The 16,390-nt window shown below is 48.8% G+C and overlaps 7 protein-coding genes across 7 annotated transcripts, besides 1 other annotated feature; 2 read left to right on the top strand and 5 right to left on the bottom strand.

The window, feature by feature from the left end:
* Positions 1-475: 475 nt before the first annotated feature.
* Positions 476-1,542, bottom strand: NFIA_108780 (60S ribosomal eL36 domain-containing protein; the record flags this gene model as incomplete). The annotated part of the gene is made up of 3 exons (XM_001267281.1): positions 476-559; positions 821-1,006; positions 1,297-1,542. The coding sequence occupies 3 exons, from the start codon at positions 1,540-1,542 to the stop codon at positions 476-478; spliced, it is 516 nt and encodes a 171-aa protein (XP_001267282.1).
* Positions 1,543-1,707: 165 nt separating this feature from the next.
* Positions 1,708-3,100, bottom strand: NFIA_108770 (uncharacterized protein; the record flags this gene model as incomplete). Its single annotated transcript, XM_001267280.1, has 5 exons — positions 1,708-2,101; positions 2,251-2,346; positions 2,416-2,798; positions 2,850-2,941; positions 3,004-3,100. 5 exons carry the CDS (start codon positions 3,098-3,100, stop codon positions 1,708-1,710), a joined length of 1,062 nt encoding a protein of 353 aa, XP_001267281.1.
* Positions 3,101-4,334: 1,234 nt separating this feature from the next.
* NFIA_108760 (MDM20/NAA25 family protein) lies at positions 4,335-7,681 on the bottom strand (the record flags this gene model as incomplete). The annotated part of the gene is made up of 8 exons (XM_001267279.1): positions 4,335-5,069; positions 5,115-5,227; positions 5,292-6,054; positions 6,110-6,389; positions 6,440-6,780; positions 6,879-7,055; positions 7,123-7,398; positions 7,544-7,681. The coding sequence occupies 8 exons, from the start codon at positions 7,679-7,681 to the stop codon at positions 4,335-4,337; spliced, it is 2,823 nt and encodes a 940-aa protein (XP_001267280.1).
* Positions 7,682-8,651: 970 nt separating this feature from the next.
* On the bottom strand, positions 8,652-9,299 carry NFIA_108750 (uncharacterized protein; the record flags this gene model as incomplete). The annotated part of the gene is made up of 2 exons (XM_001267278.1): positions 8,652-9,000; positions 9,205-9,299. 2 exons carry the CDS (start codon positions 9,297-9,299, stop codon positions 8,652-8,654), a joined length of 444 nt encoding a protein of 147 aa, XP_001267279.1.
* Positions 9,300-9,671: 372 nt separating this feature from the next.
* Positions 9,672-10,160, bottom strand: NFIA_108740 (uncharacterized protein; the record flags this gene model as incomplete). Its single annotated transcript, XM_001267277.1, has 1 exon — positions 9,672-10,160. One exon carries the CDS (start codon positions 10,158-10,160, stop codon positions 9,672-9,674), a length of 489 nt encoding a protein of 162 aa, XP_001267278.1.
* Positions 10,161-11,669: 1,509 nt separating this feature from the next.
* NFIA_108730 (uncharacterized protein) lies at positions 11,670-12,953 on the top strand (the record flags this gene model as incomplete). Its single annotated transcript, XM_001267276.1, has 3 exons — positions 11,670-12,043; positions 12,095-12,458; positions 12,510-12,953. The coding sequence occupies 3 exons, from the start codon at positions 11,670-11,672 to the stop codon at positions 12,951-12,953; spliced, it is 1,182 nt and encodes a 393-aa protein (XP_001267277.1).
* Positions 12,954-14,836: 1,883 nt separating this feature from the next.
* On the top strand, positions 14,837-15,898 carry NFIA_108720 (uncharacterized protein; the record flags this gene model as incomplete). Its single annotated transcript, XM_001267275.1, has 1 exon — positions 14,837-15,898. One exon carries the CDS (start codon positions 14,837-14,839, stop codon positions 15,896-15,898), a length of 1,062 nt encoding a protein of 353 aa, XP_001267276.1.
* Positions 15,566-15,618: a microsatellite.
* Positions 15,899-16,390: the final 492 nt, after the last annotated feature.

Here is a 16,390-nt window from a genome sequence, read left to right as displayed (position 1 = left end):
CGGGCATGCTCGCAATATACTCGACTTTCGTGGTCGACTTGGTGCCACGGGAGTCGAATAAATAGATATTGACGGTAGAAGATAAGGACATTACGGAAACTCCGCAATGCATTCGCTGCGAGCGCTGAGACATAGGAGTATTGGCAGCAATTGTATCCGCGTGATAGGTGGATCCATCAGAGAGAAAGGGTTTCGATAGAATAAAAGTAGTGTTAGGTTCAAAGTCACCGAGGCCGTAAGACCAGGCCGAAAAACTCCCAGTTGCATTAGATTCAAGAGATCCATTTTGGTATTTAGTCCATGCTTATTGCATCATGATTCTGCCCCTTCCATAGGACTTTTTGACGGATTGAATGTTACGGACAACAATTCCTGGTTCCATGCGCCAACTCAGCAACCGAAACGATTTCACTTAAATTTCGTTATCTCGTTCTCTGGCGATAATAAACACATTCTCAGAGGAAGGGAAACGAATTTAGTGACCAGCCACACGTCTGGACTCGGCGATGACTCTCTGCATGTCCTCAACCTTTCTCTTGCCACGGGAGAAGGTACCGAGCTATAACACATAAGTCGTTAGCATCGTTCATGAATAATTGCGAAAGTCCTCAGCAAGTGTTCCCCAGGCTCGCTCCACAAGGCGTTGGTCGGCGCTCTCCGTACTCGAATGGCTAGATTCGCGGAGCGTGTAGTGTCCAACAGACAGTTGCCGCATGCTTAATTAAATTGTATTTCGAAGCGCAGATACCGTATGATGACGTCCCCAGGGAAGCGAGCAAAGTAACACCCGTGAAGACCAAATCCAGAACTTGTGACATACCCTCTTCTTGGCGAGCTTACGAGCTCTCTTGTCCTGAGTGTTTCTCAGAAGTTCGATGATACGACGCTCATAAGGGGCAAGACCGACAACCTCACGGGCGATGTCACGGACGAAGGCAGTGCGGCGGGAAGACTGGCCCTTGGTGCGGCTGATCCGGGTCTTGGGGGTGTTGAGAGGGGTGGTTTTCTATCATGGGAACCCAAGTTAGCTTCACTGATTGTTCCTCATTCCTATAACCAAAAGTCGAATGTTTCCGATCGATTTTTGTCAAGTCAGGCTCAATAAGTTCGATTCGCGCGTCCATTGTCGTCCCCATTTCCTCCCTCAAGAAGGAACTGTGCCTTTTGACAATCCGACAATATGTCCCCTCCATATTATGTTCCGTATCCTCAATCCAAATTTCTCGAGATCGACTGGACAAATACCGACCGGAAACATTCTTTTTCTTTGGGAAACGGGAGAGGGATTCAACGTACGTGGCCCTTGTTCAGACCGACCACGATTCCGGAACGTTCCTGCGCCATCTCGACGGTTGTGACTGGGGTTTGGCGACGACGGTGGTTGCTGGAAGGAAGTTGTCGAGTCGACGGTCGTCGGTGCGGATAGAATCGCGATGGAGTTTGCAAAGTTTTGGTTGGTCGCCCGTGTTGGTGCGTAGGCGAGCGGTTAGGGCTTAGGGCTAGGGTGGCTGACCTACATCCGTACATCGCCCTTGCCCGCATGGGGACTTGCCGTACCAGGATAAGAGCTTATGCTTTACCCTTTCGGGAAGGCATGCTTGTTTCATCTGCCCTGTGTACGCATGATGTATTATTCGACTTCTACTGAATGTTGACGCACTCATGTCCTGAAAAGTGAAAGAATATTGCGGGAATATATAAGATACTTCATCCTCGCTGAGACGCAACATCCACCTCAACTGTCTTTAGGATCCCCGAACGATAATTTGATCCAAGTCCAGCGCCTCGACTTTCGAATGTATAACTGTCCGACGCCACATTTGGAAGTTCAAGTATACCCACCTGGGCACCGGCAGTCGTGTAACTGGCTCCTGAGAAGATACGTCCTGTGTGCTCCTCAGGCTGTTGCTCAATATCGTCCAGCTCGCAGTTGGTGCTCCGGCAGAGCTCGGTCATGCTAAGGCCGCCGCTCGACTGTTTCTTTTGACGTACGGACCAGCTGGTTGGCCAACTAATTACTTTTATTGCTCTCTTCGCCGAGCGGGACGAATAGCTGGTGCTTGCACTCGAGATTAGGGCACATGCTCGCTTGAAGAAGTGTCTGAAGAAGGTTGGTAAAGCCGGCATACAGCTGGCTATGATCCCGGAGGTGACCTCGGCAGACCTTCATTGGAGAACAAAGACGACACTGTCAGCAATTTGATCATAAGTGAGAGACATAATGACCGACGTCCGAGGAAATAGCCTTACGTCCATAAGAACTCGGGGAACCAGTCGTAGGTCTTGTCCGTGACGGTTTTGTTCTGCACACTGACCACAAGGCGCATGATACTGCACATACAAGCGCTATGTGCAATTATCTTGGTCAGTCCGAGAAGATACTCATGGCACCGAATAACCAAGGGTGATTCTCACAAGATGCCAGCAGCGAAGATCGTGGATGTGCCCCATTTCTTGGAGTTTCTCATTTGCAAGCGCCACACACTCACAATAGGCAGAACCAGTATCAGGAAGTCTGACGCCACATTGATTGAGGAAGTCACAATGATGGGGATATTGATATTGATACAGTGCCCTTTGAGTGTCTTATCCCAGATCTTCGCTCGAGGCGAGCATTCGAAGATCTTCACGATCGTGTCTGCAAAGTAGAACCCCAAGTTGAGCCAGATAAGCGCGTGGATGCAGAAGAAGGTCTTGCTTCTGAAGGAGGGAGCAAATACGCGTAAGTAAAGCAGAAGGATTGATAGTTTGGTGATGAAGATCAGAGGGCCATAGACTATCTGCGAGATATTTGCCCACTGAACCTCATCAGTGAACACACTAAACCCACGTGCAAGGCGCTCACTCACCTTGCTATATTTCCGCAGATCAGATTCATCCACTTCCCATATATGAATGCCATTGCCGTATTTGTCAGCCTCGAATGTGATCACGACGTATGCTAACAGTCCAAGCTGGTGTTTATGAGCAACTCATTATCCAAGTGATAAAAGTAAGCCATACCCAGGCGAGAACGCAGCAAACTATGGGGCCACTCTCTCAGCGCTTGATACCTTGAATGATGATCCTCATGCTGGGATTTCACATACAGTCTTCCCATCCTGGTGCTTTAGTGATAAATATTTTCGAATACATCCGCATCCAGACAAGAACTGTACTTATAGCGAGGCATGTCGCTTGCGTGACGACGTTCCAGTAGCGCACCGAATCTCGGTAGTCATATCTATGAACTTCGATTGCAGAGGCTTGCATGCCCTCAGGAACAGTCATTACGCCCTGTTAGATAGGTTTCTCTGTAGGAGCAATCCACAGCGTCAAAGGACAGTGCCGATAACCTGTATGCGAGATCAACACAAGGGAATCAGCAATTCTACAGGGTAGATGTAGCTTCCATCGGGTCCATTTTTCGCTCTGCAAGTGCAAGTCAAGCTCCGGGAGAGAACATGCACCAGGAGGGTTGTAATACGCAGCAGCAAATCATCCGTCGCAGCGGCACTGAACACCAGCAGCTGGTGATGTAGCATCCAGCATGCGCCCATGGCAGCCAAGAGGACGATCAAAGTCACACTTGCGGTGCGATTACCTGCATACACTACAGTCCCTAAGCTTACGGCTTCGCCATCACACATGACGAAGAATGCCTGGTACAACCGAATTAGAAACCCGGTGGCACGGAAATAGAATGGATCGGTATACAAGCCTAGATCTGTGCGTGGAGACTGGCAAATAGCCCCATTATCCTAATCCAAGGCTCGTATTTGGAAGGACAGGGATTCGGGAATGGAGATGATCCCGGCTGTGTAACCCTTGAGGTGGTTCCTTGTGTTACTGGCCCGTATCCTGAGTGTATTCGGAACTGGTGGAGGAGAGATGACTCGCGTATTACGCTTCTGGCCATGAGGATCCAGGAATGTAAGGGATCGGCATCTGGTGCAGATGGACATGTTGATGAGATTCGGGAATGCATTTTTTCGATGAGTTTGGGGTATCTTGCTCAGTGGGATTATAAAGTTCTATGCGTACTATCACAACTAAGGCCGTTGCTCGATGAGAACGTATGGAGTGTAGGACGGTGGAAGGTTATATCTGGTTCGATTGTTGATGCACGTGCTAGCAGTCACAAAGAGACCACTGAACTGAGGCAATGTATCACTGCTCACCGTTGAAGGCTACCACACGTGCTTGTGCTTCATCATCCATGGCAGGGTGACTAGTCCATTTGAATTCTATGAAGCCAGGCATTTTTATCTGTATAGAATCGGTATATACACATTTATCCAAATCCAGTTCAAGTTCTCGTCTCTGGATTACCGTCACCCAATCATCACAGCTTGTCACAGCTTCACAGAAAGTGCTCCATTCAGGCTTTCCTCCCAGCTTTCCATTAGCTCACCACAGACAAGTTCCACTGCTGGTATGTCAAGCGTCTTCTCGAGCTCGGTCCGAAGTTCCTGACCACCAGCCAGAACGAGCTCGACCAGGGAGCCAAGCATGCCTGGCTCGGAGACTCGCGACTTGAGAGCACGAATATTTGCTCTCACGCTTTCATACACTTCCCCAATCAAGTCACCCAATTTTTCGACACGGTCCTTGGGAAGCTTTGCTGTCTTGGAACCCTTTTTCGATGCGATGGTATATATAAAGGACAACGCCTTGAGCGACTCGAGTACGAGGAAAGCGTCATGTAAATATTTCCATGATGGAGCCGAGGGAGTTTCCGGTTGCAAGAACACTGCAGTTCTCGACATAACAGGGGAGAGTTTCGCGCTGTCCAAGGCAAAGTCCTTCGACCTGGACTCGAGCCACTGCTCCACCTGCGATAGGCAGGTGTCAACCTCTTCTGAACTGACCGATTTTGATCCGCTGAGAAGCTTTGCCACTTTGAGGAGGTTCACGTGTAGCTTGACGCTCTCTATTTCAGGAGCGGTCATCTCGGACTCGGCGTCTGAGCTCAGAAGATCATCCAGGCTAGGCACATCAAAATCTGAAGACACCGGTTTCTGAGCAGCAAGGTTCTTCAAGAGCTCGAACAGTTGATCTGTCAACTGAGCCGATTTCACCCAATGTTCCTAAACAGCATTAGTCACGTTCTATCCAGAAACAAGGAGACTCACCTTAGGCAGAGGTCCCAAGCGCACTCGCTCCTCAAAGGTAGTCTGGCCTGGTGCTTCACAGTTCATAAACGCATCAAAAACACGTTGATCTACCGTGGGAGATGTCTCTCTTGCTGAAGTGGCCGTCCAGGTTAGCATTAGGCTTAATATACTCCGCTGGAAATGAGAAAGCCTCACCCAAATCACTGTACCGGCCCATATTGTCCCCTCCAGCTAACCGCTGTATCCGCTTCACATCTAATGCCCACATTTTACGGCAGATACTGTGCTTGAGCCGTCTCTGAAGGTCAATGGTTCCTTCCACGTTCACATAACTGCCATATTCCAACCCATTCGTCCTGTTCCTAACTGTCGTGACATCCGCGGTCCGGTAAAAGTTGAGGGCTTGTACAAATGCAGATTGCGGGTGGAAATCCTTGTACTCTGCACCTTCAACTGGCGGTGCTGAATGGGGGTGGATAGTTGCTAGCCGTGTAAAGAGGTTGTGGGCCACTGTTTCATACTGCAGCTGTTTGACGGATAGTTTGCTGAATGTCCTAAGAGCCAGGGATCCTGCGCCCAAGCGAAGATATATCCGAACGAGCAGCAGAAGCGCGTTATAATTATGGGGAGAGTCAAGCAAGAGACGCTCCAGAATACCCGCTGCGCGAATCAGACTGGTGTCCGGGATCTGGTCCGGCTTATCATTGATCCAGCCTCCACTGAATCGAATGAGACTCATAGCGGCGAGCAAGCACAGGTCATCACTTGGCTGACTCTCGATGGTCGAGCCGGCTGCGGTACGCTCGGGACGCTTTGCACCGCGGAAGATCTGGAGGCAACGCGAAACAAAATCTTGGATTTTTGGCTGTGTGGCATTGGCCTCGTCAGCCGAAAGCAGGAAGCAGTACTCGAGTTTGAGAGCATTGATCGCTGGGACGTCCTTAAACGGATCGTTTTCCTTCATTAGAGAGTTAGTAAACAAGGACGTAGATCGCAATCATAATTGGACATACATCGCCTTGAATCCCTTCGGTCCGAGACGCATATTGAATCAACTCCGTTAGAGATCCCTTATCCAAATCCGACAGGTATTTCCGAAGGTCTACGAAGCAATACAGTTTGGTCTTATTTCGATCAAAGTATTCCTGGCACGCGGTGATCAATTCGTCGCTCTTTAGGCTGCCGGACTTGAAGCTCCAGTGAATCAAGTCAAGGCGGGCCAATTGTGCGTTTCGTGATTTGGGAACAGCCTCGATAAACTCATCGATGAACTTCCTGATCTCGGCAGTAGTTCTATGACCGTTATTAGCCTATCAGGAGTCTCTCCTCCAGAGTCGACTTACTCTGTGTTCTTGATATTCTGAACTGAATGAACAAGTAAGCTCCAGACAGCCCAGTCGTCGCGCTCTTGTAGAGTCTTCTCCTCTGATTCATTAGTCGGAATCGCCAGAAGGTCCCTCGCGAAGGAGAGACCCTCAGCCCACATCTCGGCCTTCTCCAAGCCAGAGAGCTTTTCTCCAACGAAAGGCCAATCGTTTTGGACAATCCGTGAGCTCAGGCCCAAGTTCTGGCTATCAAGGAGCTTCACAACCTCCGAGTGACGCCCCTGAGATTCGCAGATCTTGATAAGTAGTAAAAGCTCCTCGGCGTTTTGTATGGCTCTGGGAGTGCTCAGCAACTCTTTCTGTTGTGATGGGTATAAGAATCATTTCATCAAGCCGTGAAGATACATAGCGTGGGAGTCGCCTGAACACGGAGAGAAAAGGGAAAGCTTGAACGTACTGGATCAGCAGGGACGCTATCTGCAGCTTTGGAGGCCATACGATAAGCCAGCGTCCCAAAGAGCTTCCGTTCGGCCTCCAAGCTGTTCTTGTCCACGGCAACAAGGTAACTGAGGAAAATGGCCCAGAAATAGTATTTCCGCGTTTTGGGGAAGTTGCTCTGAAGGCTCATAGCCGCCTACGAAGAACAGTTAGGCATGAGTTTCATAGAAATGCGGGTGATTCCGTCAAGGTACAGTACTGACCTTTTGCGCTGATTTCCAGTCGTCTGCCTCGAATGCATATGAAAACCACCTCAACTGAACTTCTAAGTCCTGCGGTTTTGCTTTGGCAGCCTTCTCCCACAAGCTTCTCATAGTATCCTCTTGACCGCCTATCTTCTGTAGCGTCTCCTGCAAGATCTCGAGTGTGTCTAAATCTGTCGTTGGTGGCTCTAGCTTGCACAGTTCCAGCGTTTCGGTGAGGCCGCGCTGGCGATGGGCGTCGTCCGCATGGCGGTATAGGATCTCTGCTTTCCACGCCTATCGGGCACGAACAGAAATTAGCTGTCATTCATGGATAATATTGCAAGAAAGAGTTCTGTCACATTGCTTGGAAGCAGCCGAAATAGTGAAACGGAACACTGGTCGCGCCAATAAACCAAAAGGGCGGTGGTGGATGTTTTACCTTGAGAAATCTCGAGTCCTCCCCTTTTTTCATGCGTTTCTCGATGAGCTGCAGGGCTTGCTTCAAGTTCTGCCCATCAATGGCGTCCTGAATTTGCTTGTTCCGCCGATGAAACACGGCGTCGTTGGTGGCCGACATTCTGAATCAGAAAGCCCGACGGTAACAATCTGAGATTAGATCTAGTAGACAGGGATAGAGGTCAAGGCAATGACCAGACAAGGTCGTTTGCTGCCCGGCCGAGCACAGCACAGTTGTGCGGGGAATAGAATTGAAGAATGCGGAAGATGAGGGGATGATAAATTAGCTGTATCGGAAATTCTTATCGTCGCATGTTTGGCGGGGAGAGACACTCCCGAGGCGGTGATGGCTGAGGTAAGTTGACAAGCTATTGTCCTTCCAAAATGTCTCATTGCTACTGCTATAGATCATCAATTGAATCTCTTGTACTATTAACTCTTTTGCTTTACTTAGTGGGGGACTATATTGTAATCCTAATCAAATCCACAAAAGGTGCCTTTCATAGGTCTTCATTCCCGGCATCACGATACTATCTATATAAATCTTTCAGAAGCACAAGCTCTCCGTGAGGCGCAGCACTGAGAAAAGCAGTATAAACACAAGGAGCCATTTACAACCTCTCAGGTAACTGTAGCGCAGCCATTTCACAAACGATGATAAATTCCACAGTAGTACAATACACGATAATATACGAGTTAAAAAACTTCGCTCGAACTCCAAAGCGCAAACTCCGGTTAAACACCCCTAATTCGGAATAGTCGACTCTTGTAAGCCTGTCGTCAAATGGACTGAAGGTCTCGCTCTGAGCAGCAGTTGCATAACCAAGCACCACAGCGAATCCGTTCCTGCCAATAGGACCTCTAACGCCTGACTTGAGTTGGAGAGAACGAATCCGATCTTCAGGTATTACCTGCGTCTTCAGGACCAGTGATCTGCCCTGGGAAACCGATAGGATGCCAAGATCCATAAAGTTGACTGTCGGCGAGGGAATTATCCCGCTATACTGCATCCCAGAGCTCTAGAGCGGTGCTGCAGAGGTGGCATCATCGACAGTGCTGGAGCCGTTCTCCCCTGGTACCAGGACAAGTGACTAGTTGAGCTTCTTCTGGGTCAACTGAAATAATGTTAGCATGATAATCGCATAGGTCCCCTTGGCGCCGTCCTTGCTCCCCTCTGGGCTGTTTTGACCCTGATGAATGACATTAACTAGTTCAACATACCCATTCCTTTTTGCAGTCACGATAGGCTCTTTCGGGAAACAGATTAGCTCGCGTAAGCTCACAAAACTGAACACCAGCACAGATTGGCAGGAAAGAATGGAATAAACGTACTGGAAGTAGTCTCCACACATATCTTTGTCAAAGGCGTTCCGCTTCATGCACTTGAGACTTCGATCTGCGAAATCCTGGCATGGGTCATAGTATTCACTCGCATGTTTACTGTATCAAAGTCAGTCCCTTAGTTGCTAAACAAGAGAGCATTGTCTGAAGCAGAGACTGGTGAAATTCAGAAGTAACGAGATTTGGATGCATTTCATGCCCTTTGAGGATTACCGGACAACAAAGGTCTTCAAAACTATCCGGAATACAATAGAATACAACAGACGGCACAGAGATCTCGAAGAACAGGAGGAATCAGCTTACTTGGCAAATTTGCGCTCCGCCTTCTCCCAAGCATTGGGTTGCCCTGGCTGTGATGACTGTTGTTGTTGGTCGGCTTGGGATGATTGCGATGACATCTCTCCTATGAATGGGAGGCCCCGGGCTCAGGATACGGACTATTTTGCACAAAGCTGAGCCACACAATAAGATGAGATGATCGTGGTCTTGTACCTGTGAGTATATCTGAATAATTGCAATCCTCAATGATGATCCAGCCTCCATGCGAACGATACATGGACTGGTGCCGAGGAAAATCCGGCCCGGGTCCCACAGTCTTGGCATATGGAGATACTTCCTCTTATAGGTAACTTAACTCCGTACGGAGTATAAACTTCTGCAATCCACCACGATTTACACTTTAGCACTGTGTTCTGCTGTTCTGATGAAGGATGTAACCTACATAGACAGCCATTCTCACTTCCCGACAAGTCCTACAACTAGCAAATATCTCATCCAGCAATGATCTTCTTCGGTGCTACTACAAAATCGGTTCCTTCTCTCCTAGGTTCCTTTCTTGTTAGTGAAAGTTCTCGGAAATCATAGTTTGCCTTCACTGCTGCACAATGGAGAAAATGTTGGGGTAGTTCAGCCTCCAGAAAAGCCCGGAAATAGGCCTCCCGGCTAGGAGGATGTAGATCCCATATGGTCTCCATGCATCTCCAGTCATTCGCATTTCCATCCTCCCAGTGATAGGTGCAGGCTCGGCAGAAGGTGCCCGGCTCCAATGTCTGGGTATGGCGATCCCAGTACGGAAATGTAACTGTCGCCTGCATTCTCCACGAGCCTGACTCTCCGTTGTTGCCGAGTGTAGTAGGAATAGATTGGCGCCGAGGTCGTCGAGCGGAATTTCCTTGTTGCTTTTGTCTTTTCCACTCCTGAACCCGGTGTCGGTAGTTTTCTTCGAGTTCCTTCCGACTGGTCTGGTATTGCTGCCTCATCGCCTTGTAACTCCCATGTAGCTGTTTACCCAACGCTTTTGCTTGGGTAACGTCAGCTAAACGGCGTTTAGGTGTGAAGGTGGTGTAAACGATGGGAAGTGATTTGACGTCCTTCTGGGTCAGCCCAAAGTGCAAGCAAACATCTTTCACTGGTGCTACTTTATACTCGGGTCGGAGATAATTGCATTTACAGCATGACCGACTGACTGTTGCCAGGTAAAGGTAGGGGCCAAATTCGCCACATGTCCGGCACCAAGGATGGCAGAACTCTGTAAATATCCACTGGATTGCAAAATGCGACGAGCACCTCGTAGCATCCATGACACGCAGCGTATATGGTGCATGCTCCCTCAACAGGCAGTACGCTGGGAGTGATTCTACTAAGTGCCTTGATGTGGTGTCGACGCGACGCAGCATCCCCAGGCTGGCCAGGTCCAGGTTGAGCAATATCAAGTGAAGAATTTCTAGTGGGAGCGAGGTAATTAGTGCTTTTGATCTTCGATGGGTCTTCGATGCCTTGCTTGGTGGAGCTTTGTATAGTTTCCTAGTTGAGTCTGGAAAGAAATGAAGCACGTCGTGATGCAAGTTATTGCACCGGTATGCTATACCTGAGGTCATCTCTGGTAGATAAGAGGGCAGAGGTTTCCCGAACAGATAAACTTAGGCCACCTACGAGGAGGGTTAAGGTCTCAATGAGCAAGTTAGATACATCAGCTACGCCCTCGTCATTTACTTATCAGCTGCTATCTTTCCAGTAATGACGACATTACTACGCTCTCAACAGGACCTCTACTTAGACTTATAATAAGATGGGAAAGCAACAACGACTTCAACTTCAATCAAGCCAGAAGTCTATGAAAAATCAGAGGGCTAAGGCCACACATCCTATGTGGCCAAAAGTCCTTATGGAGCTATATTTGTGAATCACAAACAGTGACAAGAAAGGAGCACCTGCTTAATGGACTTATGCTAACTAAATCAGATTCGTATCAACAGTTAGCAAAATAGAAGCTTAGACAAGATCAGAGCCTATTATTATCATTTAAGATTCGCAGGCCGGTTAGTTTCATATAAAGTAACTTTTACTCCTGGAGATCTCATTTATAGAGTCCGTTATTATACTGAGAGCTTGCATGTAAGGCCTAAGTAAACAGCTATATATTCACGAGATTCACTACTTCATAGTGAATGTATGTACTGATAGTATGAGATTATATATGCCATAATTTAAGATCGCCTATTATCGATACTCAACATTCACACAACACAAGTGCCTGAAGGGATAATCATGCTAGTTCAAATCTCTCTCTTATTCTCTTTCTTCTCCTCTCCACACCACCAGTCTGAGTTGACTAGGCTTATAGGAATACGTACTCGCATTTCTAATCGAAGTGGTTCAGGTTGAAATCGGTATTGAAGACGTGAGTTCCCCTCGACAGCCCATTGCCAGTAGTTGCAGGTCCATGGATGATACATGTTATGGACTGACGATAATCCAGAACCAGAACAATGGCAGCTTCTGGGGCACTTTCTTCTGCTCCATCCCCAGATCTAGCGTTGGATCTTCACGCCAAAGATACCGGAGATGCAGGAATAGAGAGTCATTCCTCTCAGCCACAGAAGAAGACCGAAGCGGAGTTCGTCGAATTCGACCCAGCTAAGCATCTCAATTTTACTCCTCCTTCGAAGGTCTACACCATGGCAGAGCTCGGATACCCAGAGCGTCGTGCTATTTCTCCTGTCGGCGTCTCCGAACCCTTTCAAATGTTCTCTGCCGAGGCCATTCAAGTCATGAGAAAGGAAGCCCTTAGAGAGGAAGTCTTTGCCAAGTATCACTGCTCCAGCGATCTTGCCAAGGGCCAACTTAGAGGTTATACTGCAGAGTGAGTTTGTGATGTCTTTAGTGCCTTCGAATCGCGCTCTGATAATCGCAGGTGTGCCCCGTTTGTGTACGACGCCTGGAAACATCCCCAGACTCTCGCTATTGTTTCTCAAATTGCCGGCGTTGATTTGGTTCCCGTCATGGACTATGAGATAGGACATATCAACATTTCCGTCCAGAGCGAAGAGGACAAAGCCAAATTTCTCGCAGCAGTGGCGGAGAAGAAAAGTCAGGAGGCTGGCAAGAATGTTTCCGACAGTGCTTGGGAAGACAAGGATCCGATCGTGGATTGGCACACTGACGGCTATCACTTTGTCTGCGTGGTGATGCTCTCCGACTGCGAGAAAATGATTGGGGGAGAGACAGAACTGCGAAAAGGCAATGGCGAAAAGATCAAGATCCGGGGCCCCCAGATGGTAAGTCGTCTTTCACGAGGGGTACAATACAAGTTTAACCAGGTCTCTCAGGGTTGGGCAGTAGTCCTCCAGGGACGGTACATCGAACATCGAGCCCTTCGTGCCTCGGGAATGACCGAGCGGATCACCATGGTGACCTCCTTTCGCCCACGGTCTCCGGCGATTCCCGACTACACGGTACTGACCACTATCAGACCGATTTCTGACCTTGGCGAGTTGTATCATCAGTTTGCAGAATACCGCTTTGAGATTCTCGAAGATCGTCTCAGGGAAGTCAACAAGTACATGCGGGACCGGAAGCGTGCAAACCGCCGCTTCAACACGGGATTCCTGAAGCAGTTCATTCATGAACAAATCGAATTCTTGGAGCACATGGACCGAGAGATCGTTGAAGATGACAAGGTCATCAAAGGCGTGACTGGTGACAGCCACCTCATTTCAGAAGATCTGAAGCTGAAGCAGTCCAAGAAACGTGAGCTCGCTGCGGCAGAGTAGGCTGACGCTACAGTGGAACATGCACATATCCCCTTTGTCATTAGGCTCCAAGACTCAGTTCCCTGTGTCGCCTTCAGTACTCTGGGGCAAGCAGATTTAAGACAGTTTCTCAGTAGGTGATTGAGTCTAGTCTCGCGTTCCTTTTCTTACTCCTGGCTAGTACTGCGGATCGCAATGCTTCCGAGTCTTGGTTATTTGCTGATCTGCGTTTATCTCCTCTTTCGTGATGTCTTTACCAATGACTCTTCATGATAGCCGGTGCCCAACTCATGACAATATTTGTTCCAGGCAAGTCGTAGCATCAAAAATTGTGACGAGTCTAAGCACGTTAGCCAATATCAATCCGAATGCAGCACATCAAGCTGTTTCCCCAAAGTGCTGACAATACTTAGGAGGCCAACTTTGATAATATTAATGACATATGACTTCTCGGTAAGCTGGCTCAAGAACAAACACCTCAACATATGCCTATTGAGCAGCTGAGTTCGATTCAGAGCGGAGAAGGAGACAATGGCAGGCTTGTTGAGTGATTAGAGCTGCACAATAATATCCCTTCATCATCAGGAGAAATTAGGCCTCAGCCATTCAAGAGTACACCGTCTTGCATCTTATCTTATTATTTATTAAACTATTTGCTCTTGTGCATGTTCAAGGACTGAAGTGTCATTGTCAATTCAGAGGCCCACACTGCTATTATTGGATAATAGCTGTCATATTCAGGCCAGGGACAAGAAACCAGGGACAATCAGACGAGCACATGAAAATGGGTCAAAGGTGATTGACTGTTTGATTGATGGATTGTGAGGTGTCGAAAGGGGCTTGTTGAGCCATCAAATCGAGCCCATTGGAATGCCCAGTCAGGTGACCTGCCGCCTATTGTCCGACGCGGTGTTTGTTCAGTTTGGCGCGCGGAACTTCCGAAAAAGAGAGTCATGCTCACGTCGCCCTGTCCTGGCTGAAGGACCGTGGTTTATCGACCACGAACTTTTGTCTTTTTCGTCTTCTGCTTCTGCTTATCTCCTTTTCTCAGGTCTCCTTTCCCCCACTCTTTCTCCCAGCTATTCTTCGTCTAATCTTCGCTCGGGACGAGTCACCGAATCCTCGAGGGATCGTCCCGCGGTTTGCCATTGGGATCTGACCTCCTCCGGCCGGACCCTTCTATACTTCAGACGAAAAGGTGGCTGCCGCGTTTTTGAAGCTTTGCCGACAGTGAACCCCCAATCTTGCCACTATCGCAGTATTTGCAATTTCGCTCGCGCGGTTGTTCGCATCTGTGTTTCCGTGTCATTGCAGGGGTTTTCGGAGCAATATCGAGATCTTTCTCCTCCTGGGGAGAATATTATCCCATCAAGCAAATGTCGCCATCTACTACGGCGGGAGCCAGATCCACCAACGGCCCCGATAATGTGAACTCGACTAACTCGATAAATGGATTGGGGGACGGTGCATCAGGAGTGAGTAGAATAAATCTGAAATTAACCCAAGATCTTCGCCAGCCCGATGCTAAAATAGCCTCGCACAGCTCGTTCAAACGCTGCAGGGACATGTAGACGACATCAGATCTCTCTTACAATGTGGTATTTGTGTTAAGCCACTTTATGAACCTTTCACAATCGCGTGTGGGCATACCTTCTGTTACACTGTTAGTTTGGTCAAAGTACTATTCCCCATTATTCGGACGAAATATCTAACATTCGGGATAGTGCTTGTCATCATGGTTTACTTCGGGAAGATCGAACAAAACATGCCCCGACTGCCGAGCGCCGGTAAAAACCCAGCCTGCGCCTGCGTACTTGGTGAGATGCCCTGTGTTTTCTGAACAATATCAGTCTTCAGGGCACTTGCACTAACATTCCGTTTTGAAGATTCGTTCAGTCGTCCAGATGTTCACGAGTCGGGCAGAGCTCCTGGATAAAAACGAGACGACCGCTCAGCATGAGCGTTCTCAGCGTGAGGAAGCTGAGAAAGTGGAGCGCGACAGAAGGAATACACATCCAAGAGAAGGGGGGTTGTTCCGGGGTACATTCAATAAGCCAATCCGTCAGGCGCCCATCATCGATGTTGAAGATAATGTCATTCGCTGTCCACGCTGTTCCTGGGAACTTGAAGATGATGCCGGCTGCGCACAATGTGGATACCTTCGGGATGATCAATCAGTATCGGACGCTTCCGATTCGGTGACGGGTTGGACCGAAGAGGACGAGAACTCTGAGATGACTGATTACTACGATGACGAAGTTGAAGTCGGGTTTGGCGGTGGCTACCGCAATGGCTGGGATCTCGATCAACTTTTCCACCATTTAACTCCCGCGCTCCGGGACCAAATTCAACGCCTCCCTTCCGTCGACTCAGCAAGCCTTGACTACTCGGAGATCGACGACTATGATGACGCGGATGAGGATGCCGACATGGATTCTTTTATTGATGATGACGACGAACATACCGGCCGCGATTATGTCTCTGATTCAGATATATCTACCGTCGTCGGTGGTCCGGACCGCAATGGAGCGCACTACGACGTGTCACAGTTGGACACTGACGCTTCAATGACACACACTAGTGATGATGAGGATGGCTTGAACGACCTTACGCCAACTGGATCCAGCGTCCTGGACCACGACGAGCAAGATGGACATGACGACGACGACGATGATGACGATGATGAGCCTGTACGGCCGCCCGTCAACGCGAACCGCCGTCGTCCCGAACCCTCGTACGATGAAGTAGTGATATCAGTGAGACATGGGTCGTCATCCCCGCGTGTTTTTACCTCGAGGACTTCCCACTTGGCTCGTCGCGGCACCTCATCTCATGGGAATCAAGCGTCTACTGCGGGATCATCGGCCTATAATGCGATTAGCGTCGAAGATGATTCCGACGAGGGCCCCGTTGGACCGTCACGGCGGGCACGAAACAGAAGAGGTTGCAGGGTCCATGCCTACTGAGCAATCCACTGTCCTCCGGATGGAGCAGTTCCATTGATTAGTTTGGGTTGCGACCTCATGAACGATTCCACCGACGCGCTCCACCCTTCGGACAGAGTTGTGTCCTGTGTTCACTTGCAAGAGTGCAGCGCGAATAATAAGAGGAACCATAACTACGGAGTTGCTACTTCGCTGCTTGCACTCACACCGACCATAATTTTTTATTTCGATGATTCACGATTTCCGGCATTCTGGAAACATCATACAATCGATGCGTTTACTTTGTTCACTCATGGGAGGGAGTAAAAGATCGGATCCGGGGCTTAGGGACATCTATTTTAGCATTCGAGGCGTGATTTTGGCTTTATTGTTCAGGTTCATTTCCAATACCCCTTGCCGTCATTTTCAAGGCCAATTCTTAGCTGTGCTCATACTTGGTCTTCATAGCAGTTACCATAGCCCTTATCCAGCGAACACTTCAAGAGAGGGTTCATGAATACGTCGGAGTTGTCT

This window comes from Aspergillus fischeri, genomic scaffold, assembly GCF_000149645.3.
Source record: "Aspergillus fischeri NRRL 181 1099437636245 genomic scaffold, whole genome shotgun sequence".
Classification (NCBI taxonomy): Eukaryota; Fungi; Ascomycota; class Eurotiomycetes; order Eurotiales; family Aspergillaceae; genus Aspergillus; species Aspergillus fischeri.
The sequence above is the reverse complement of the archived record's forward strand: the minus strand, read 5'-3'. Positions and strand labels throughout refer to the sequence as shown.